Below are 25938 nucleotides of genomic sequence, written 5' to 3' on the forward strand. Positions count from 1 at the left end.
GATGGAAATTAGCTCAAAGCTAAAATCCGGCTCATTTACACTTGAAAGCATTATTTTTGTTTTAAAGTGTTCATCAATGTGCACTACGGTAGCCCTGAAGAAAATTAAACATTAAAATATGTTATCGATGTCCCCATTCCGAGTTTGTTTTGGGAATAATTGCGATGTTTACTATGTTTTGGTAGCTCTTAACAAAACAGAATTTTTGTAAAAGACTGCGACTCTAAAAGGCAAGTTTGTGATTTTAACACTGTTTCGATGAAACAATACATTATACAATATTACGACTTTTTGCCATATTTTTAACACAATATACTTGTACCTTTTTTTTTTGTGGTTGTAGGGCTTCAAGATATTTTGCATGTCATGCATAAACACGGTGTCATCTTTTCCTTGAAACTGACGTGTTGCCTGTTTTACAAAACAAGTTATTTTTCTGCTTCTTCATCCTCTGAATTTTCCTCCCCCTTCCCTCTTCCTTCAGCCAGCACAACAAGAATCAAGGTGGATCTGTGAAATGAAACACCTCTTCCCAAAGCGTGACTTCCCTATTGAGAGCATGCGTCTAGGGCAGTAGGGTCTAAATCAATTGGCCAGATAAACTAACATGCAGAACGTACGGTATGTTTGAAGACTAACCATTTATCCAGTTCAAGCTGTCTTTAAGATGTGACATTGCGCTCTGATTATTTCCCGTAAAATGGTGACAAACTATTACTTATTCTTAAATTTGACCTCTTGCTGCTTGGTTGAAAATGATAGTTGAAAAATAACTTAAAAAAAAAAAAAAGACTCAAACAGTGAGGGACATTATACTGGTGAAAAAAACTCTCAATTATACAGATGACTCCCCCTCCACTCAACGCAATAAGTCCCTCCCTCCACTCAGCAAAGCATCTAAAACTAAGGACCCCACTAAGACGACAGTTTGAAAACTAGCTATGGATCTGAGAAAAACCAAGTCTCCCCCCGTGAGTTGCAGCCAGGAACAAACTCCTGGACTACCATCATCACCACCATTCTGGACACCCTAATCTTGCAGTACTACTGCTGCTTATTTTGCTCCTTGGGCCAAGACGTCTCTGTTTATGGACAAAGTGAAATCAGTGTTGGTTGATATTGTGGAGGGGGTGATACATCAGTACAGAGAAGAAATATGCAACGGATGCCGAGTCTTTCACCCCGGCCAGAGGCAACACGATTGTCTGAATGACATGCCCGATTTTTTCTTCAGAAACAATTACAACGCGTTAATGAAAAGACTCTGGCTCACCGACTTCATTACTGAGATCGACCAGACTCTTATTGATAAAGAAATTTTCACGGATGATTGGATGATCCAAGGCGCTTCGGAGGCTTTTCTGCACAATCTCAAAAATTGTAGACGCCTCAAGGAGAGACTTGAAAAGATCCATGCCGAGTTGGATGGAGAAGAAGAAGATTAATAACCTGCGGTTGGTTGAAGCCAGGGATTTTTTCTTTTTCGATACATTGACTTTTTCTTTAAAGTAAAATAAAAATGGGGAACTACTATGCAAAACGCTCCGTATATATTGATCAGAATGTAGTCAATACCCTTTTAATAAGTGTGGTGATGAGGACGATTGAAAACAGAGTGAATAGTGATCCCCGTGTAAACAGAATGGCTGAAGTTTGTAAACTAGAAGACATTTTGGATATCGTTCGTTCTGGCAGTACTATTCCTGGTCATTGGGAAACGATTGTAAACGAAACATGTAAAGTGATCCTGGAATCTTCATTTTCCGAAGCATTCTGTAACATTACCGAAGAAATGAAACAAACATCAAAAGTGTATCATGTGCTCTCATTGTATGCTCTGTTTGTAGATGTAATGCATCTTTGTGTCAAAAACAGCATACACATGAATATTTTTACTGAAGTGAAAAAACTCCATCATGATATTTCCAGTAATCTGAGGAATTCTAAGCTGGAGACGGTCCTGGGGATGTTACAGTCAGTATAACTATTGATTTTGTGTGTGAAAATGTTTAAATGTAAATAGGACATTTTTTTTTTTAAATAAAAAAAAGTGTTTTTTACATTTTAAAAACTGTTGTCTTCATTATAGCAAGGGGAGCGTGTCTGATACATGTGTATTACAGTCCTTCACATGCACTGTTGTCTTCATTATAACAAGGGGAGGGTAACAGTGAAGATGTATGATACATGTGTATTGAAACGTGCGTATTATACCCCCACAGAAACACAGAAACATGGAAACATGGAAACACAGAAACACAGAAACACAGAAAACACTGAAACCACTGAAACACTGAAACACCAACACAGAAACACTGAAACACCAACACACAGAAACACCGAAACACAGAGACACAGAACTACAGAAACACAGAAACACAGAACCACAGAGACACAGAAACACAAAAACATGGAAACACAGAAACACAGAAAACACAGAAACACAAAAACACAGAGAAACACAGAAACACAGAAACACAGAAACACAGAAACACAAAAACACTGAAAAACCGACACACCGAGACACAGAACCACAGAACCACAGAAACACAGAAACACAAAAACACAGAAACACAGAAACACAAAAACACAGACACAAAGAAAACACAGAAACACAGAAACACAAAAACACAGAAACACCGACACACAGAAACACAGAAAACACAGAAACACAGAACCACAGAAAACACAGAAAACACAGAAACACAGAAACACAAAAACACAAAAAATACAAAAACACTGAAACACCGACACACAGAAACACCGAAAACACTGAAAACACAAAAAACAGGCTTGTGTGCTAGTATGGTTTTTGAATAAACACATCATTATTTTAAAAAGTCAAATAGTATCAGCCTCCCATCAACTTTTTAAAATACTGATGTGTTTATTCAAAAACCATACTAGCACACAAGCCTGTTTTTTGTGTTTTCAGTGTTTTCGGTGTTTCTGTGTGTCGGTGTTTCAGTGTTTTTGTGTTTTTGTGTTTCTGTGTTTTCTGTGTTTTCTGTGTTTCTATGGTTCTGTGTTTCTGTGTTTCTGTGTTTCTCTGTGTTTTTGTGTTTTTGTGTTTCTGTGTTTCTGTGTTTTTGTGTTTCTGTGTTTCTGTGGTTCTGTGGTTCTGTGTCTCGGTGTGTCGGTGTTTCTGTGTTTTTGTGTTTCTGTGTTTCTATGTTTCTCTGTGTTTTTGTGTTTTTGTGTTTCTGTGTTTTCTGTGTTTCTGTGTTTCCATGTTTTTGTGTTTCTGTGTCTCTGTGGTTCTGTGTTTCTGTGTTTCTGTAGTTCTGTGTCTCTGTGTTTCGGTCTTTCTGTGTGTCGGTGTTTCAGTGTTTCTGTGTTTTTTCAGTGTTTCAGTGGTTTCAGTGTTTTCTGTGTTTCTGTGTTTCTGTGTTTCCATGTTTCTGTGTTTCTGTGGGGGTATAATACGCACGTTTCAATACACATGTATCATACATCTTCCCTGTTACCCTCCCCTTGTTATAATGAAGACAACAGTGCATGTGAAGGACTGTAATACACATGTATCAGACACGCTCCCCTTGCTATAATGAAGACAACAGTTTTTAAAATGTAAAAAACACTTTTTTTTATTTAAAAAAAAGAATGTCCTATTTACATTTAAACATTTTCACACACAAAATCAATAGTTATACTGATTGTAACATCCCCAGGTCCGTCTCCAGTTTAGAATTCCCCAGATTACTGGAAATATCATGATGGAGTTTTTTCACTTCAGTCAAAATATTCATGTGTATGCTGTTTTTGATACAAAGATGCATTACATCTACAAACAGAGCATACAATGAGAGCACATGATACACTTTTGATGTTTGTTTCATTTCTTCGGTAATGTTACAGAATGTTTCGGAAAATGAAGATTCCAGGACCACTTTAAATGTTTCGTTTACAATCGTTTCCCAATGACCAGGAATAGTACTGCCAGAACGAATGATATCCAAAATGTCTTCTAGTTTACAAACTTCAGCCATTCTGTTTACACGGGGATCACTATTCACTCTGTTTTCAATCGTCCTCATCACCACACTTATTAAAAGGGTATTGACTACATTCTGATCAATATATACGGAGCGTTTGCATAGTAGTTCCCCATTTTTATTTTACTTTAAAGAAAAAGTCAATGTATCGAAAAAGAAAAAATCCCTGGCTTCAACCAACCGCAGGTTATTAGTCTTCTTCTTCTCCATCCAACTCGGCATGGATCTTTTCAAGTCTCTCCTTGAGGCGTCTACAATTTTTGAGATTGTGCAGAAAAGCCTCCGAAGCGCCTTGGATCATCCAATCATCCGTGAAAATGGTCCGCTTTTAGTTTCCCAGACGGTGCTTGTCAGGACTCTTTTCACTTCTGGCGGCGGGGGGATATTTCCTTCTTCTTCCTCCACATTGGGGGGTAACGGTGAAAACTCTTCTCTGATCTCGCTTTTTGTTTGCGTTTCTTTGCTTTTGGTTGCAAATATCTTGTACACCGCTGGTTTCACAGTATTTTCTTGATGCACTACTTCTTCCGATACAATGGTTGCGTGGAGATCTCTGGAAGACACCAGAGTTAACACAGCCCAATCTGTTGAGGTCAACGTCGCTTTAACACTGTGGGGTCCATACGTTTCTCCATTCTTCAGATTGTAGAAATGCAGTTCATTCGCCATATAGTTGAATACGTATCCCCAAACATGTTCATTTTCCAGAAGCCATTTCTCTTCAAGATCTTCGACCGGAGGTGTTTGAACCCGGCACAGATACTGCATCCGTTTCTTGATTGGCGCTCCGGACGGATGGCGGTAAGTTGTCACAGGTGTCTCGCTGATTAAACCCATATCGAGGCGTCTCTTGGCCATTTTTTCTTTTTGGAAAGATGACTTGATGATTGGAAATGACTGACTTTTTATCTGCACGGGGCTCTTTTTTTTTTTATCTCACTCCACCCCCTCGGTCTTCTGACATCACATAATTGGGGCGGGCCCTTCTGTCACTTTTATGCATACTAATGTTATGGAAGCGGCATTTTAGTTTTAATAGACTTGGGGGCGGGCCCACCTGTCACTTTTTATGCATACTAATGTGATTGAAACATTTTTTATGATACACCATAAGGCGCAACAGTGGGGGCTTTTCACACCTGTGAATACACATCAACCCCCTCCTATCGACGGATCTCACACCTACTTGGGATATCACACCTACTTGAGATCTCACACCTCGATCAAAGGGGAGGCGGAACTTAGCTCATTTGCATAATGGGGGGAGGTGTGACCTGTCACTTGTTTATGCATATTAATGAGACGAAAGCGGGATGAATATTACTACTCAGATCCGATCAGATTTTGAAATCCCATTTTTTGTGATCCAGGATCAGACAAGTCGGCCAAATGTTGTCCCTGGAGTTCAAAGCAATTCAGGATAGGATCAGCCTGATCCAGATAACGATTTTTCAAGATGACTAGATCCTGAATATCAGTGCTTTAATCCTACCGATCGCCATCTAGTGGATATGAAAAATAATACAAGGAAGACAAGAGACCACATTGCAGAGACATCTATAATGTCTAATTATATATTTTTTATTTGAAAGGTGATGACAGATGATGGACTTTTTTTTTGTTTAAGATATTTTTACTTTAATCTAAATTACATTTTTGATTGACAATCTTTGCTGTTACACTTTTATGAGCATCAACATTTATGTCATCAACATTTGGTTGAAAAACAAATAGGCCACCACAAACGTGAGCAAAAATGGGAAAAATAAAATGTATTTCCCATGAAGGCTAAAAAGTGTGTATTATTTCAGTTAACAAACGTTGCCATCTTATTTAAATTGAAACATATTTTAAAATAAATTGTACAGTACATTTTGCTCTGATAATCCACTGGAAATCCACCCCTATGGTGGGATCAGGGTAATCCAATTTTTTGGGATCAAACTGATCCCAATCCTGTGTTGTCGGTTTGAACTACCCGTTTTGAAGATTTGATCCAGATTAAAGCTTTGATTGGATTTCCTGATTTGATCGGATATCAAAGTCATCCTAATCCTGTTTTTTGGTTTTGAACTCCCCAAAATCCAAATCTGATTTTATCAAATAGGGATTAAAAGTTTTGAACTCCTGGGCCCTGAAGATGAAAATATAGATTCAGCAATATGTACCATTTTAAGGAAATAGACTGTTAGTGGTATTGACCGAAGCTCCGCAGCTGTAGCTAGGCGCTGCTAATGAAAACTCAAGTGCTCAATTTGTTGGTTTTTCTTTTTTATTAAGAATCGACCAAGCATATCTTCCTCTTCAAAATCCCAGTTGCACTTTGCTAACACGCAGTGCCTGGGAGGGTGCGTTTGATTGTTCCCACCCTTACCTCATTTATGGACTAGGTCATAGACAAGCAATCCAGTGGTTAGTTTTAGGGTAAGCTCCATTGTTTGTTTGTTTTATTTATTCACTTTAAGAGAAAGGGATTTCAGAAACAAATCTCACAAGTTTGGCTTGAGGTAAAATTAACAAAAGCTAACTGTTGTTAGACTATGTTCCCTATGTTCAAACTAGTTTATTATTATTTTTTAACCTCAAGCCGTTATCGTCACGGAGGAGAAGGACACACACAGCCTGCCCAGGTGGACCTGCGCAAACGCGACAACGAACGTAGCTCACAGATGGTGAGCAGGTACCACGGTTTTGAACTACAGTATTGAATTTGACAGAAAACAACAATTAAACACCAGCAGAAGAATAGTCTAATGAGTTGGGTGAAAAAAAAGACAGGAGATGTGAGTTGGTTTATTCAGTAAATTAGCTCAGGATAATTGATTGTTCTGTCTACATCTGTTGATGTGAGGCTAATGCAGGATTTGCTAGCTTGATGCTATCCCGGCATTTAGCGGTCAACACAAGGCAATTCAAAGTGCTTTACCAAAATGAAAGACATTAAAGGTCCCATGTCATGGCCATTTCTACTGATCATAATTCCATTGTTGAGGTATACTAAAATAGATTTATACTGTGCAATTTTCCAAACTCACATTGGTTTCTCATACAGCATCTCTGTATAGTATGTGTATTCACTCTCTGTCCTAAACGGCTTGTTGGAGCTCTCTGAGTGTGTGTGGTAATAGCGCATTTAGTGTGATAGAGAGAGAAGGGAGAGAGGGAGAGAGGGAGAGAGGGGGAGAGGGGGAGCGGGAGAGAGGGGGAGAGGGGGAGAGGGGGAGAGGGGGACCGGTGCCAGCAGGGGCCGTTTTGTTAGCATCTTGTTAGCTAGCTGCACTAACGGACAGAAGGAGCTGTTGTTCCACAACAAGTTGGAGGAGGGTCCTCTGCTGACAGGCTGAGAGGCTCAGGTGAGCTAAACAAAGGACTCTCTGAGTGTTTAGATAGTTAACTTTAGTCTAAGTCATCTCCGTGGGTCTCAAACGGTTTGGTCACAAATTATTCAAAAGATTATCTCCGCGGCACACCTTCATATGATCATTATAGTTATAAAAAAAATAAGAGAATAAAGGAAAAACAGTTAGGAAATCTACTATACAGTATGGCAGTAAAACAAGAATAGAGTTTAAAAGGGGAGTGATTTGTAAAATATCCATAAAGAAAAAGAAAATCTGTTTACAGTTCTGTTTCATATGGGTTTTCCCGCCTGGAACACCACCACTAGTGTGCCCTTGAGTAAGGCACTTAGCCCTTAGTTACTCCAGGGAGAATTTCCCTGTAATTGATAATTGTAAGTCGCTTTGGATAAAAGCGTCAGCTAAAATGAAATGTAATCTAATGTGTTGAGAGATGTATCCATAGATCTCTTAATGTTGCTCTCAGAGTACACCAGATTGATGCTTTTAACTAGAGGAGGTGAGGTCCGCCCCCCACTCATAAAAAAATAGCACTTTACCCCTGCCTATATGCCGTGAGCTGATTATCGAGCCTTCATTGTAACCGTCGCGGGTGTACTGTGTGTGTGCGTGTGGGGAGTGTTACAGTAGAAAATTCCACTGTAGCCACTGTGGGCTAAGCCCCAAATGTTTTCAGGTCCAGGCGACGCCCCTGGTTAACACAACACAATATACTGCTGTTTCCGGTTCTCCACAGACGACCACACATATATTGTTTTGATATTTGTAACACAAAAGCGATGGGGAAAACCCACAGCAACACAGAAAAGATGGTCTTAACATGACCCAGCTGTCTAGTTCATTAAAAAAAAAAAAAAAATCAAACAGCCAAGACACATATTAGGCCCAGAAAATGAATGTTATTAAAGGGCTGTAAATATAATAGGCCTATGTCTAAAATGGACAACATTGTTAGGAGATTTAAACTATAGGCCTACAGCGATTCTGCACTGCGGTAAACTCCGCCGTGTCTAGGGTGACCAGATGTCCCGCTTTGTGCGGTACTGCACAGCATTTTCACGACTTTTGGTGCGTCCCGCAAATTGAGACGAAGTCCCACATATTTCATTTTGATTGGCTAAAACGCTTTTCTAAAATCTGATTTATGACATAAATCAAATGCGGAGAAAGGCCGGTGTTGTGTCAAATGATGCACCCCCGTCGTGAAATGCACCCCTTGACACGGGAACGCGCATTTGAACGTATAGTCCGCTATTCTATATTGTATTTTTGATGGTTGGGTTGTCGAATCCTGGATTTTGCATTCATTCGTCACTTATTTTTCAGTTACATTTTTATTTAATATATGTTTTTATTTAATTATGACGTCCTGTCTGTATACTTGTGCTTGTGTTTTACAATGTATTGTTTACTTTTACATCAATTGCTTGAGGGTGGGATTAATATAATTATTTTTATTTTGGGTGGTGCTTAAACAGCCTGGTTGCCACGATATGCACCCCTTGCTATCTCTGACAATAAACGTGTCACATACATGAAACTTGCTCCATTTATTGGTACTAGTCCTACAACTATACCCTCCAAAGTGCTTGAGGGTGGGATTAATAGAAGCATCTTTTTTTTGGGGGGGGTGCTTTTTATGGCCGGCCAGGGGGTGCATTTCACGACGGGGGTGCATCATTTGACACAACACCGGCACGGTTTGCTGACAGCCGTCACCGCCCTTTATTATGATATGTTTTAAACGGCATCATGTAAGTTGCGCTGACAGGCGACAGAGGTCCACAGGGTACCCCCCCGCTGACAGTTCACGAGCGTCCATAGTGTCTCTCCACCCCCCGTTTACAGTTCACGAGCGTGACGTCCATAGTGTCTCTCCACCCCCCGTTGACAGTTCACGCGTCAACATTGCATTTACATGTCCCACATTGTCCCACACAAACATACTCTCTGTCCCACTTGTGGCTTTCTGGCACCAGGCCACCTCAGCCATCAGTCAGTTGAGTTTGTTTTTTTGTTGTTTTTTTGTTTTTGTTTTTTTCAAATCAGCAGCTCTTCATTTTTTTCCCCGCTATATTCAATGAGTGATACAAATATTGTTTACCACAACTTCTTAATAAAACTGACACTGTTGGACTCGGTATTAGTTTGACTGCTAGCAGAAATGAAGTGAAGTACTTTTACTGTGTACTTTGTGAGTAATCCTCTGTCAAAATCCCCTCCATAGTACATAATGCATTTTTTCTGCTATCTTTGATGAGTGATACTTGCTGCTAGGGTTAATTTTGATCTAAACATTTGTAGAATACTAAGAGCTTTATTGAGTAGGGGTAACTGTATTAAGGGTTAAACTCATAACTTTATAACTTAGGGTTTAATGTAATTTTAAACTATTGTGCCACTAAAAAGTTTCATTAACAACTCGGGAGTGAGCCAGTTTTGATTTCCTATTGAGGCCCATCAGCTGCAGAGAGTTAACTAATTAAAGGGGCTTGGCCCCACAGCTGTGACGACTCAGCAATCAGGTGTCCATTTTAGGTAGCACTTTCCAGGAGCGTCAGATTCAGCGTGAGATAGACAAAGACAATAGAGTCCTGTTGGAGTCACGAGGGATGCAAATAGGGTGTAAATCCTACTTTAAGTATCGTTGGTGTTTATATCCACTCTTGCTAAAAACATGTATATATTCTCCATTCCTCTTCATGTGTCTTTTCGCAATTATTACTGTCCCCATGCATCTCCTAATCGCAATAACCAGCCTGCTCTCGTCTATCCAGGGTTCTTACACCTTTTCCAAAGTCAAATTCAAGCACTTTTCAAGCATTTTCAAGGTGCATTTTCCAGCTTTTCAAGCATCTTCCAGCTGTTGTAAATTACATATTTATATACACATACTCAAATGATTATTTCCCTACCTCAAATTAAATCAGATGTTCTTTATGCTATAAACAACCAAATGTGTGTTTCGTGATAGCCTTCTACACGAGGAAGAAAAATTTAAGAAAAGAAAACTAAGTTTAATATTTCAAAAATAGTGATCTGTACTTAGACTGGGCCTCCCATATAACCTGGCTGAGCCAATATAAAACAATCAGCCAAATAACTTTTCAATACATTATTGATTACTATTTTTGAGGTACTTTTAGGTTGTCAGTAAACATAAGTCAGAGGTAAATGGTGTACTTTGGCTCGTCTACATGTATTTAATACCTTTAGTTACTTCACAGATGTGGATGAATGATGTGAAATATGATCAAGTGTTAAATCAGACTTTAGTTGCACCTGGAGTAAATTCACAAGCTACCCTGCAGTATAAGTCATTCAAACTAGCTGCACCTTTACCAGCTTTGAGAACACTTTCATGATCAATCATTATAAAACATATCACATATATTATTCTGAAATGGACCAATCTGCACAATGACTACTTTTACTGTCGCTACTTTCACTATATTTTGATGAGAATACTTTTCTACTTTCACTTGAGGAACATTTTGAATGCAGGACTTTTACTGTGACAGAGTATTCCTACACTCTGGTACTTCTACTTTTACTAAGTATAAGATCTGAGTACTTATCATTTCACTACAAGATCTGAGTACTTGTACTTTTACTCTAGTACAATATCTGAGTACTTATTCCACCTCTGGTAGCGTATTAGCCTGAATTGTAGCCACAAAATCACGCAGAGCTGCATAAAAATAGACTCACAATGGTAACAAGTGGAAAATAATATTTACAAATGTGTACAATGATTTGTAGGTAATTTTGACTACTCAAGACACCTGACTTATATTCAAAGGAAGACTGTGTTCATTCTACAATTACATGGGATTAAAGCAAAATGTAGTTTTACTTGTATAATCAGTGCTTGAAATGGGCCGGTACTCACCGGTACGCAGTACCGGCACTTCTGATTTTTACCCATGTGGTACCGGCAAGGTGCCGGTACTCAGTAAAATGCCGGTACTCAGCCGCCGGCAATATACGTATATATTGTAAACGCAACGCAGCGCAAATGTGGGTCTGACTCTGCCTCACAGAGGGTGACTGGCTGTCTACATGACGTGGCCTGCCGACATTGCCACTTTCATACAGATCATACTAATGCCCTCGATTGGTCTCTGTGTGTCATTCAAGCTCGGGAGGGTGTGTGTTGGTGTATGTCTGGCGCGAGCGAGCGAGAAAGCGCGCGCACCGGTTACGTGTATTGTTGTTAGCATCTGGTGCTAGCTAGCTGCGCTAACGGATATAAGGAGCTGTTTCAACAACAAGGTGGAGGGAGAGTCCTTTGCTGTCAGACTAAGAGGCTGAAAACTACAGCTCTGGTGAGGTAAATTACTCTCTGAGTCTTTAGATAGTTAACTTAGTTTAAGTTATCTCAGTGGGTCTCAAACGGTTCGGTCACCATTTATGTAAACACATATTTCCATTTGAGGGGGTAGTGATTAGTAAAATATGCATGAATAATACAAACAAAATGTTAACTAGGTGAAAAAAGGTAAGATAAACTTGTTGAGAGCTAAAACTAGTCTTTGCTGTTGCCTCAAAGAGGAGCAGGGGGGAGAGGAGGGAGACAGGAGAGGCCGATTCAGGAGCCCAGACACACTCACAACTATAAATGAACCAAAAACAAATAAATAAACAAGTTTCAATGTTTTTTCATATTGGATATTGTATGTTATAGGTTATGGCCATGTACTTATGATTTTATGATTATTTAAATGTATACATTTTTGTTTCATATGGGTGTAGTCTCTTTATTATCCCCTCAAAATGCACCAGATTGATGCATTTAAGTCCAACATTTAAAAAAACATCTTACCGGGGGAGCATGCCCCCGGACCCCCCTATAGGATTTGAGGCCCGGCCCCACTGTTCCCAAATAGAGTTGCAATTTTTTTGCTATCACTTTGTGCAGCAACGCTATTGACAAATAAATCCAGCAAAATGGCACAAAAAACTGGTAGTGGCCTCAGGGACGAGGAGTCATTTAACCAGCCAGTAGGAGTCAAGCTTTACTTTCTTTTATATCCATAAAGAAAAAGTAAATCTGTTTACAGTTGTTTCATTATGGATGTTGAGAGGTATCCATATATCTCTTCATTTTGCTCTCAAAGTGCACCAGATTGATGCATCTAACTTCAATATTTAAAAAAAAAAAATCCCGGGGGAGCATGCCCCCGGACCCCCCCTAGACTAGAGGGTGTCAGGTCCACTCCCCACTTATAAAAATAGCACTTTACCACTGCACCCCCTCTAATCTCAGATGCACCCTGAGTCCTTTTGTTTAAGTACAGTGAGCCTTTCTAAAATATACAGTAAAGAGACAAACCCACCAGCATTATAGGATATACTATGACTTTGTGCCAAATACTTGTTGCTGATTTAGAGTACTGGCACCTTTTTTATTCCAATTCAAGCACTGTGTATAATACTTCAATTTTATATAAAAGACAGTTTGTTTTCATCTGTTTTCAAATAAACAAAGTATTGGCTTTCACAATATTAAACTTGTTTCGGCAAATTCAGATTATAAATACAACTTTGAAGCTTGTAACGGCATAATTACAAGCAGAGAACGGACTAATGTAACATCACAGCAAGCATAACAACAGCCGGTGTTTCTTGTAAGTGTTTCCCCGGTACACAAACGCAAAAATACACAATGACACTCGTGAGCTTCCCCCAGACCAGTAATACAAACGAAAATGTGTCTTCGGGTCAATGTGACTGATTTCGATAGAGCAAGTCACATTTGGTTTAGGCACGAAACATACTACCAGTAGAAATACATTGCTTTCAAAATCCCTCTGTGTCGAATCAATAGATTATATTTCGTGACTATAACACGAAATGCCGTGAGTGCTTCATCCTCTAAACACCACACGATGGCGACTAACGCACATAACATAGGTACGCTCCTCTGAAATGATTGTCCCTTGCAATTATTATTATTATTCCTCAATCGAGTTCGCTATTCAGCTTGCTAACGTTAGCTTAAACAAACGTAACATGCAACGTTAGCCTAATCTAAAATGCTCTACTACGGCGTACCTTTCGTGTGGCTCGTCAGCGCAGACTCTCGCATCGTTATTTTTGCAAACTTTGCAGGAGGCTACTCGTGGGCTTGACCCTCGTCTTAGCCATGGCTTGTATTTGTCTTCTGCTAGCCAACGCTCGTTGAAACTGCAACCTCCTGGCATACTGTCTGTCATCTATCACTCTCATCAGAATGCCCAGGTCACACGTAACACAAACACTTGCAGGTCGCGCGCATAGCGCGGGAAGGCCGCAGCGGAGTTGTTTTATGTAGAAGCGAAGCAATTATTTTATTTTAATCTAAAAAGCAAACTATTCAGTCAGACAGCAATTTATTGTAAAAGTAAAGCATTTACACTTTCAAGCACTTTATCTCAATTTCAAGCACCATTCCCAAAATTCAAGCACTTTCCCAACCTTGAAAACACCACGTCAAATTTCAAGCATTTTCAAGGATTTCAAGCACCCGTACGAACCGTGTCTATCCCACATGCTCCACTGAGATCCAACATCTAGTTACAGGTGGCCTGTTGAACTGCCAGTCTGCTGTTCCTAAGGCTGACTTCATTTCTGGCTACGCTTCCCTGCAGTCTCTGGATTTCCTTGCTCTCACTGAGACCTGGATTACTCCATCCAATACATCCACCCCAGCAGCTCTCTCCACAGCATATTCCTTCACCCACACACCCAGACCCACTGGCAGAGGAGGTGGCACTGGTCTCCTGCTCTATCCCAAATGGAGCTTTTCCCTCTTCAAGCTACCTAACTTCACTCCTTCAACCTTTGAATTCCATGCCGTTACTGTAACCCATCCTATACAATTAACCATTGTTGTTCTCTACCGTCCACCAGACGCCTTGGGAGACTTCTTGGAGGAATTAGATCATCTCCTCTCACACATCCCGGAATCTGGCCCTCCCACTGTACTTCTCGGAGACTTCAACCTCCACACAGGGAAGATATCTGAACTAACATCTCTGTTAACCACCTTTGCTTTATCACTGTCTCCATCCCCACCAACTCATAAAGCTGTCAATGTCCTTAATCTCATTTTCTCAAGGAACTGCACTACTTCTAACCTCTCTCTAAACCCGCTCCACACCTCGTGTGGTCCCTCAGGGCTCTCCTTGGTCCCCTCCTCTTCTCTCTGAACACAATCTCGCTCGGATCGGTCATTAGCCCGCATGGTTTTTCATACCATTGCTACGTTGACGACACCCAATTAATTTATTAATTTCCCCGCTCAGAGACCCAGGTCACCGCACGCATCTCTGCTTGTAGCAGACATCTCTCATTGGATGTCTGCTCGCTACCTCAAGATCAACCTTGACAAGACTGAGCTGCTTTTTCTTCCGGGAAAAGAGTGTCCTACCCTTGACCTACGATAAGATATTACTTTATTTGTCAGATCAAGTCTGAAATTTGACCTAACAATCAACATCGGCCCCTCTGTCGTTTCCCAGACTCAGACTGCAAGAAATCTGGGTGTGACCCTAGATAAGAAAGTGTCCTTCACTGAAAACATCGCTGCCACAACCCGCTGCTGCAGATACACTCTTTACAACATCAGGAGGATACGTCCCCTCCTGACCCAGAAAGCGACGCAACTTGTGGTTCAGGCTCTCGTCTAGACTACTGCAACTCCCTCCTGGCTGGTCTACCTGCATGTGCCATCCAACCTCTGCAGCTCATCTAGAAGGCAGCTGCTCGTCTGGTCTTCAACCTTCCTAAATTCTCCCACACCACTCCGCTCCTCCGCTTGCTTCACTGGCTTCCAGTAACTGCTAGAATCCACTTCAAGACACTGGTACTTGCGTACCATGCTGTGAATGGATCTGGCCCTTCCTACATCCAGGACATGGTTAAACTGTACACCCCCAGCACGTGCACTCCGCTCTGCATCAGCCAAACAGCTCGCTGAACCCGCACTGCAAGGGGGACTCAAGTTCCCATCAGCAAAAAACACGTGGGTTTGCTATCCTGGCTCCAAAATGGTGGAATGAGCTCCCCATTGACATCAGGACAGCAGAAAGCTTACACATCTTGCGGCGCAGACTAAAAACTCATCTCTTTCGACTCCACTTCGAGGAATACAATTACTAACAATGCACTTATATACTAACTAAGGACTGGCTTATCTAAAGCTAGTTGAGTAGCACTTTAAATGTTTTGGCTCTATGAAACTTGTTGAGGTTGAGCACCCCACAGTCAACATATATAAATATGCAAATGACACAACAATAACAGGACTCATCTCAAATAATACTGAAACACAATACCTCAATCAGATCCATCAAGCAGTCACCTGGTGCTCAGAAAACAACCTCCTACTTAACACAGCAAAAACCCAAGAAATAATCATTGACTTCAGGCGAAAGCCACAGCCCAAATCACCTCTATCTATCTCCGGCAAACTAATTTCCACCACAAACACTCTCAAATGTCTTGGCACTCACATAAGCAATAACCTCAAATGGAAGACCAAAACAGACCACATCTATAAAAAAAGCCAACCAAAGGCTATTCTTTCTGCGGCAGCTCAAGAAATACAGAGTGAGGAAACACCTCTTAATCCAGTTCTACACAGCCATCATCCAAAGCATCCTCACATCATCCATCACAGTCTGGTACAGCACTTCAGACACCCACTCCCGGAATAAACTTCAACGTATCATCAATAAAGCATCAAAAATCACCTGCAGTCCCCTTCCATCACTCGAATCACTTCACCACCAATGAATTGTCACAAGGGCAAAGATAATCATTTCTGAACAGCTGTCTTCCAACTTCTGCCCTCAGGGAGGCGCTACAGGTCACTGTCGACCAAAACCACCCGCTTAAAAAACAGCTTCTTCCTCTTTGCAATACGGACATTAAATGGACTCTAAATAACCCCAATGAACAATCAAAATCCACCACACCTTGAATTTATGTATATATGTCATGATGTATGTCTTTGCCCTGTGCTGTACTTTTTATTGTCTGTTGAATTGTATGGAAAAAGCTGGCATACTTTGCACTGAACACGAATTCCACCAGCCTGGCTGTGTGGTCATTAAAGATTATAATCTAATCTAATGTATTTATATGATTCTGTTTTCTTCTAGTTTGTATCTTCTTGGTCGAATGCATTTATTGTAAATCGCTTTGGATAAAAGTGTCAGCTAAATGCAATGTAATGTAATTGTAGTTCCAGTAATCCAAAATTCGATTCACAGGTAGCAAATAAGCTTGACTCGGACAAGATACGTCTCAGGATAGTTGACTCTTTACTTGGACAAAAGGTATCAAATACAAAGAAATATATTTCTCAGCTCAAAAAACGATGTTGCTCTTTGCTTCCTTCTCCTTCTCACACACACACACACACAATCACCAGCAGCTGCCGTCGGCTATAACGTCTCGTAATCACAAACAGCTGCGGACGTCTATGCCGTCAATTTCACACGGCTGGTTCAAATAAATTATATAATAGCACGAACAACAAAGGATTATAATATTCAAATATATCAAACTATACATTTTAACATATGGCTCCTATAGTAGTGTAATGTGATAAAAATACAATTTTGCCATTAGTTCTTAATGAAATTGATACCGTTTGACTTTGTATTAGTTAGCCTACTACTAACAATACATTGAAGTACTTTTACTGTGTATTTTTTGAGAAATACTCTGTCAAAGTCCCCTGCTGAGAACAACATCAAGCCACTTCTGCTAAGTTTGATGAGGGAATTATTTTTTGTTCCCATTAGTTATTCGTGATATTGATCCTGTTGGACTCTACTACTGAAACTACCCCCACAAGTATATGAAGTATTTGCTGTGTACTTTTCCAGTAATCCTCTGTCAATGTCCCCTCCTGAGAACAAGAATGCATGTTTCTCTGCTATTTTGAGTCAGCGTTAAAACACCTTTCTTCATGAGACTTATATTGTTGGACAGAGTATTTTAAGAGGATGATAGACATGATATCAGCAATACTTCCAGTCAATATTCCGGCAGCAGCATTTTTACACTTTGGAAAGTCTTTAGAGTCTGGCCTGGATAGCTGGTCTATCCCTCAGCACACTGACACGCTCTGGTTGCCTTCTTATGATGCTGCTGTCTTTTAATATATGATTATTCCTCTGCCGTTAATTCGTTCCTCGCAGATTCTTCAGTCTCATCAGCGTCATCCTTCCATTAGTCCCAGTCAACGCCTCCAGCACACTTCCAGTGTCTGACTCCATATGATATTGTCCTGATGCTGTATACAAGGGTGATGCCCCATGATCACAAAATGATCCCTCTAGTCTGAGTGCCAAGGACCTCATATTATGTGAGGTAACTTCCGGTAGCAGAATAGGAAAAAAGGGTAGTTTTTTTGTTTCTGTTTTATCGTGATTTTTAGTAGAAGTAGAAAATGAAAATCATCCCGTTTTTAAAGTTTGGTAAATCCCTTTTTGACCATGATAAAGAAAAACGCCTTGTATTTTAATTTTGCTTTTTCAATTTTAAAACGAAAATTAAATATCCAGCCGTTTTTTTTTTTTAATATCCATTTGTGAAAAGAAAATCCAATGACCAAAACATACACCGACCAGGATCACACATATCCCATACAACTTAATTCACATTCAATATAATAATTACACTTACTAATGGCCTCTCCTGATTCCTCAATCTCAATGACGTTCATTTATTTATCCCCTCTATCTATAACATATCAATAAGCCCTGCGAATCTCCACCCAGATTTAAAGTCACACTCACATAAACTGAACCCCATTAATTGAACCCTCATACAACCAGCACAAAACATGAGTTTACAGCACAATTACTATTCACTTTATAGTGAAATTAAAACAGAACGATAAAAGAATAGTTTCCGGTCTATTCTGAGGCCCGATCTCTGTAGATCAATAAAGAACTATGACAGATGTGTAATATTTAATGCAGCCGAACCATTTATTACAATGCATTTATGTGATGACTTTCAAAGAGTAAAGCAAGCACTAGCTGAATAAAGATGATTTTATCTTTTCATATGTAATACAGTCAGAGGTCAACCAATCACAGAGCTTGAGGACTAATCACGGGGTTTATCGAGCAAAGCGCATGGTGTAGTCTCAAACGATAGCTGAGGATTATGGGTAGTGTAGTGTCTTCGGCCATCCTAAACTCTGATACAACTATTTGTTTCTCAGAGTCGAAGGGGATAAAACACAAAACCATTGTACACAATTTAAACCAATCAATGTTGTGTAATTAACAAGGATAATCTGGCGTTTTTGAGTTGATGAGTAGTGCACTTTAAAATCAATCGACAGTAAGGAGAATACTTATTTCCGGGTGTAAAATTCTCCGTTAAGCTCTTTGCGTCCGTTTATGAAGCTGAAGGGGACTCGGTGCGTCACAACTGCACGCCAAAGGATCCTGACTAAGCGTCGCTATTGGACTATCAGGGAGTGAGACTGTGTTGGTGTACGAGGTTTCATGTCCGTTACCCATTCCAAATCAAACAAAATTATTTAATGCATCCTAGGCCACGCCCACATTCCTCAAACTATATGACCTGTCAGAATAGAGTTAATGCTCCCGAGAGCATGCGTATCAAATTTCGTTAAATATGCTAAGGGCCTCAAAAACACGCTCTCGCGTGAGAAGAAGAATAATAATATGACTTCTCATCAAGACCAATAGGTTTCCTCACAATTCGTGCAAGGACACCGCTGGGTCCTAGCGCTGGGTCCCAGCACTCTCATGCTTGGGCCCTAATAAACAATATCAACATTAAACAACAAACCCTTGACCCACCTGAGTACCTGTGGCACGGCAAACATGAAGGCATCGTGCAGTAGGAGACACAGTGTCCCACGCAGGAAGTACATCCCAAAGCGTCGCCCCAGAGCCTGCATGAGGAAGATGCAGTTGCCCTCCCTCTTCCTGCTTCTCCTCAGCAGCTGAGTTTTTTCTGTTGGCAAGTCAGAACCCGAGCGCCGGGACCATGACAGTCCAGAATTAGCAGGTTCTTCCCTGCAGAACATTAGAACAAAGAAACTGGTACAGATAACTTTTGGAAGTGAAGACATTAAAGGTGGGGTAGGTCAGTTTGAGAAACCGGCTCGAGATACACTTTTTGTTATATTCCATGGAATGCTCTTAACATCCCGATAGCAGGGAATATCTTAAGCGCTTTCACAAAAAATCCATAAATAAATTTCATCTGTGGAAGCCGTAATACTGTAAAAAGCACGACCAATCATTTTAGCCGGCCCGGCTAAAATAACTGGATGGCCTACCTACCTTCCATTTGTGCAAAAACTTATCTTGTGCCCTCATTGGTCATGTGCGCGTACGTGTGTGTTGGAGGAGGGCGTAAGGAAGTGGCACATTTTCTCCGGTTGTGTATTTTCCAATTCTAGCGCACTCGAGCTGGTTTCTCCGAAATTACCTGCCCCACCTTTAACTTCTAACATGGTTCACTATATATCCATATATGTTTCAGGAAGAAGATATGTGTTTAATTCCAGCAGCAGCTTTACCGACCAATCACAGTGAAGGAATCAGGGTCGCAGTGTGACATTCCACAGATGTGAGTGTCATTGGGTAAGAACAGATATGCTGCATTTCGTTATCAGATTCATTATTGAAATGGACGCTGGCGTTGCTTGTCCGCCGCTCCAGCACCTAAGTCCTATTTGTTTTATTGTTTCCAGTCCAGATTTGAAAAGAAAATGTTGCCTGGCTAAAACAACAGTTAAATGTTGATTAACATCAGTCTCATTTTGTATTACATCGATATATCGAATCGCTACTTTTGTTACTTCACGCTGCTGTCACCAACCTGCTGGCTCATCGGTTCCTAGCTCGCTAGCTAGCAGACCCTTAGCCATCCGGAGGCTACAACGATAAACTGAATACTCTCGTCTCTACCTGAGCTCCACGGCTTGTCTCACCGGAGTCTCTCCATCCCGGTCTGGTCAGCCTACCTGCTCTCATCCCCTCCTCGGGCTTCCCCCGCTGACGCCCTCCCTCCAAGGTGTTTATCGGCCAGTGGCTATCAAGCTAGCTAGCAAGCTAGTGGGCTAGTCACCCGGCATCCATTCTCCGCATGGACGTCAGTCACTCCTTCCCACCTCTCCTCCGCAAACCGCTGACATCGTCCTCCTGTGATGCTGTGGATTATCCTGTGGCTTATACCCGGGCTCACACCACTTCTTCTGCCACGGTCATCCGGCCCCTGGTTTCCAGCAACAGCTAGCTCTGTGTTAGCACCACACCCCCCAATCATGCCACTGCTTTTCTCCGCTTCAGACCTCCACTCTCTGAATAACCACCTGCCTCCCGATTGTATGGACATCCTCAAGGAGACGGGTTTACTCCGCGGACGGCGGCCTCCACACAGAGGCTCTGGCCATAAGTTTTTCTTCCACTCTACATCTCCACACTCCATCCCGTCCATCTTGTCCTGCCGCACTTCCGCATTACGCCACTACAACAACAAACAACATGTGAATCTGACCAATCTCCAACCACTTCCCCGGTCCAGCCATCCAATCACAACGCAACGCCCTCTAAAACGGCCCTCCTCAACACCCGCTCCATGAACAATAAAAGCCACATTCTAAACAAATTCATAACGGACAATGACCTGGATTTCCTCTTTCTCACTGAGACCTGGCAACAACCTCTGGACTATTTTTCATTAAACCAAGTCACTCCATCAGGATTCACCTATTTTGACAAACCGAGTACACAAAGACGGGGTGATGGTGTTGCTGCTATTTTTAGGAAGGATATGAAAGCCACCACCATTTCCATCCCTGATATTCCCTCATTCGAGCACCTGGTATTCAAGCTCTCTGGTCCCACTCCCCTGGTCACAGCCATCATTTACCGCCCTCCAAAACAAAATCCCACTTTTTTTTCCCGACCTCTCTGACCTTCTAACCCAGCTATGCGCAATATCTCCATCTGTGGTCTTCGTAGGGGATTTTAATATCCACATTGATGACCAAACCAGTAAATATGCCATTGAATTTCTGGAAACTCTACAATGCTTCAACTTTACACAGGACATCAACTTCCCCACACACAGCCGTGGACACATCCTGGACCTAGTCTGCTCCACTGGTCTCACCACCCACCACCTATCCAGCCTCGACCTCCACATCTCCGACCACCTGCCCATCACCATGGACATTAATATCCCCATCCAAAAACACAAGCGCCCAATAACCTTCAGAAAACTTAAATCCCTGTCTCCCTCAGCACTCTCAGCCTGCATTACCTGCAAGATGTCTGCCTTCCCTCCCCTCCGCCTGACAATCCATGTCAACTGGTGGACTACTACAACACCACCCTCTCCTCCTGTCCTAATTAACTGGCCCCCCCAAAAAACTAAACTGTCTCTTTCACACATTCAGCTCCCTGGTACACCCCCGAACTCCGCCAAATGAAATCACAAAAACGCCAACTGGAACGCCTTCATAAGAAAACCACTCTAACAATTCATCTCCATACACGACTACCCACAACAGTACAATAACGCACTCAAAGCAGCCCGGTCCAACTACTACTCACAACTGATACACTCCGGCTCCAGCAACCGCAAGGCTTGGTTCTCCACCATCAGCACACTCCTTAAACCCTGTGACAACGCCACCCCATCCTTCACAACCGCACAGTGCAATTCTTTCCTCTCATTCTTTCAATCCAAAATCGACAGCATTTATAGGAACCTGACCTCCTTAGCAGCACTCCCCATCTCCCCTCCTGGCTCCCCACCTCACAGCCCCTATCCCGGTTCTCCGCTGTGACCCCAATGCAACTGTCCTCCCTCATGGCTGGAATGAATTCCACCTGCACTCTGGACCCCATACCAACAAAATGTGTCAGGGAACGCCTACCTCCCATCTCCCAACTCATAACCACAATCATTAACTCCTCCCTCTGCTCTGGCTCAGTCTCAAACTGGCTGCTGTTACACCCATACTGAAAAGACCTGGACTCACACCTGACATCATGTCCAACTTCCGGCCCATCTCGAATCTCCCCTTCCAATCAAAACGACTCGAACGTGTTGTAGCCTCCCAACTGAAATCCCACCTCAGCTCCAATAACTCTAACCCCCTCACATTTGCAACCTTGGAGTTATTTTTGACAGCCAGCTCAAATTCGATAAACACAAACCATATCACCAGGACTGCCTTCTTCCATCTAAAAAACATTGCCCGCCTCCGCCCCTCACTCTCCTTCCCGGCTGCTGAAACCCTCATCCACACATTCATCACTTCAAGACTGGACTAATGCAACAGCATCCTGTAAGTGTGTAAATTCTAAATAAACTGCGATATATCCAGAACTGCGCTGCCCGCCTCCTCACCCACACCCGCTCCAGAGACCACATCACCCCTGTCCTTCAAAACCTGCACTGGCTCCCTGTCCGTCAACGAATACACTTCAAAATCCTCCTGGTAACACACAAAGTTCTCAATAACCAGGCCCCCCCCCCCCTACTTCACCGACCTGATCCAACACCTACACCCCTTCCTGCAGCCTTCGTTCATCAGAAGCGAACCTCCTTTCTATCCCCACACGAACCAAGCTCCGAACCTGGGGGGACAGAGGCTTCTCCATCGCTGCCCCCACCCTCTGGAACTCCCTTCCACAACACATCAGAGATTTCATATTTTTGTATTCTATTATAATATGTGTTGCTGTTTTAATATTTATTCTATTTTATCTCTTTTTATCACCACTGTAAAGCGTCTTTGAGCATCTGAAAAAGCGCTTGGAAATTACATGTATTATTATTATTATAAGATTCAAAGGTTTGAATGTCCTATGCACCCTAGATACAGTGTAGAAATGGCTCCTCCAACAATGCAACATCATTATGCAACCCACATCCAACCCTATAAAACAATACAAAAATTAAATATAAATTATAAAAATAGTGCAAGAAGAAGCAGAGTATAATGGAATAGTGGAGATTATGTTGCGGACCAATGTACAAGTAATGAAGATGAAGTCCACCCTGGATGCCTCAAAGAGACGAACCCCGTTATTGAAGCATAATCTGCGGTACCACTGATTTAATGACACAAATATAACTCTCGATTGATCAAGGTTTGTCTGTGAGCTTTCCTCTTTGAATAGATTGAATGACAGAACAGCTTTTTGTTTACAGTAAGGTTTCCCATTATCCCAAATTACACTGTAGATCTTCAAGGAACTCAAATTTGCCATTTTGCCGAAAATAATGTCTGACTGCTTTATTTCCTTATTAATAATTTACATTGTAGTCTTTGACTTGAGGCACGTTAATGTGCTTTAAAAAACTCTGAATATCTATTTTCAAATGATGCCTAACATTTTATTGTCGACTGTCGATAGTCTTTTTTATCCAACTTGCTATCATATTTAGAAAGGTTTAACTTGTACCACTCTTTTATTAAAGTAGTTTGTTATAAGTCATAGTATGGACAGGTGATTCCTAGATCCTGAAATCTGAACAACCCATTTTTCGGAAATCAGTATACCATGCATATCTTTAGAAATACACCTTCTTCCTAAATGTAAGGTTTCGTACTGCAGCTGTGTGCAGTTTTGGGTGCAGAACTTCTCCAGGTCGGTCATTATCTCGATGGATGAGTTCGGGTCCTGCAGAGGCCAGAGGTCTGCAGCCTGTAGGGGGCGCTGGTACCCCCGGATCACCAAACTGACAGGAAGAAAAAACACTCTTTTTATCATACATTAGGTAATTCAGAATCAGAATCAGACCCTGGTTTATTGCCAAGTACAAGGAATTGGCTTTGTTGTATTTGATGCCTACATAAACACAGTCAAAGAAGATACATTTTAAGAAAGGATGATAAAATAAAACAATGATAAAAAACTATTTTAAGAAAACTATAATAACATTAAATATATCAATATTTACATGGAATATGGATTAAATGTATGTATATATATATTTATCATTTATATTGCGTGCATTAATGAAATGCATAGTCTATGATGTGGCTGAGGTAAAGTGTCAGTGGGGGGGCCGGGCCTTGTTAATGAGGCCAGTAGCAGAGGGGAATAAACTGTTCTTATGGCGAGAGGATCTGGTCCTGATGGACCTCCTGCCAGAGGGGAGGGGGGTGAACAGTTTGTGTCCAGGGTGGGAGGGGTCGGCCACAATCTTCCCTGCCCGCCTCAGGAGGCGGGAGGTCGTGGAGGGGTGGCAGATTGCAGCCGATCACTTGGATGGATGACCCGCTGCAGCCTGCCCTTATCCTTGGCTGTAGCTGCAGCATACCAGATGGTGATGGAGGAGGTGAGGATGGACTCCATGATGGAGGTGTAGAAGTTCACCATCATCATCTTTGGCAGATTCAATTTATTAAGCTGCAGCAGGAAGAACATCTTCTGCTCCACCAGAGATGAGTCTGATGAGTGTGGTGTCGTCTGCGAACTTCAGGAGCTTGACAGACTGGTGACTGGAGGTGCAGCTGTTGGTGTATGTGTAATAAAAATGCATGCACGCAGGAGGTTCGAGGCTCTTTCCGGAAATAGTGGTTACAGATTACAGCTTTGCTGCCTGTAGTTTCTATGACGTGACGGAGTCCTTGGCCAAGTGAATATATATATTTTGCTCTCATAATAAATAGTTAAACTTAGAGGTTGTCTGTGTCACAACAAAATGGTGAATGCGACGTGATTCCAAAAAGACGATTGGGAACTTCCGACTTCGAGTCCAAAGGACTGAAGGACGGCGGGGACCTCCTCTGGATTCCTATCAATACTCACAGGGCCAAAATCAAAGGTGATCAGAAGCCTGTTGTTAATACAAAAATCCTGCATAGGTAGAGATAGGACTGTTAAAACTGTGAGTGTCGGTGGATGAAAAGAGGAGGTAAAGTAAAAATATATAGTTGTCTGTTTGTTGTGGGAGAGCAAAGGAAATATTTATTGTAAATGTGCATGCGATAAAGTGTCAGGGACACTAAAACGTCAGGGACGTTAGGAAGTCTCAGGGATACTGAAGTGTCAGGGACACTAAAACGTCAGGGACACTAAAACGTCAGGGACACTAAAACGTCAGGGATGGTAGGAAGTGTCAGGGATACTGAAGTGTCAGGGACACTAAAACGTCAGGGACACTAAAACGTCAGGGATGTTAGGAAGTGTCAGGGACACTAAAACGTCAGGGACACTAAAACGTAAGGGATGTTAGGAAGTGTCAGGGATACTGAAGTGTCAGGGACACTAAAACGTCAGGGACGTTGGGAAGTGTCAGAGACACTAAAGCATCAGGGGTGCTGTGAAAAGCTCCACCGCCGTGTGGAGACTGTATTTTGAGAAAACAAAGAATAGGGCAAGTGATTGGATTTAAAGTAAGATATTTATAGTAAGTGAAGACTTTCTGAGAAAGCCCGTCAGAGACAGCATAGGTTTAAAAGGGTGATTACGTTAAGTTAGTGACGACTCCTTGATTATCTCATTCCTTCCTATAAACTTACTATAATATCCTAAAAATGATGGCAGTCAGAGTGAAAAGGACAAAGA

At 41.7% G+C, this 25938-nt stretch overlaps 1 protein-coding gene across 5 annotated transcripts in view; it reads right to left on the reverse strand.

Moving 5' to 3' along the window:
- Positions 1 to 24213, reverse strand: part of LOC307015041 (multidrug resistance-associated protein 1-like) — a 101206-nt gene extending 76993 nt beyond the window's left edge. For 3 of the 5 annotated variants that reach the window (XM_079643386.1, XM_079643388.1, XM_079643387.1), the window contains exons 1-2: positions 20517 to 24213; positions 19195 to 19413 (exon numbers count right to left, since the gene is read on the reverse strand). In XM_079643386.1, the coding sequence (XP_079499512.1) occupies positions 19195 to 19413; positions 20517 to 20842 (545 nt within the window). In that variant the 5' untranslated portion in view covers positions 20843 to 24213. Of the gene's footprint in view, positions 1 to 19194; positions 19414 to 20369 lie in introns of all 5 variants that reach the window. The other 2 variants (XM_079643390.1, XM_079643389.1) reach the window with 2 other exon arrangements.
- Positions 24214 to 25938: the final 1725 nt, after the last annotated feature.

This window comes from Notothenia rossii, assembly GCF_949606895.1.
Source record: "Notothenia rossii genome assembly, chromosome: 8".
In the NCBI taxonomy this organism is placed as follows: Eukaryota; Metazoa; Chordata; class Actinopteri; order Perciformes; family Nototheniidae; genus Notothenia; species Notothenia rossii.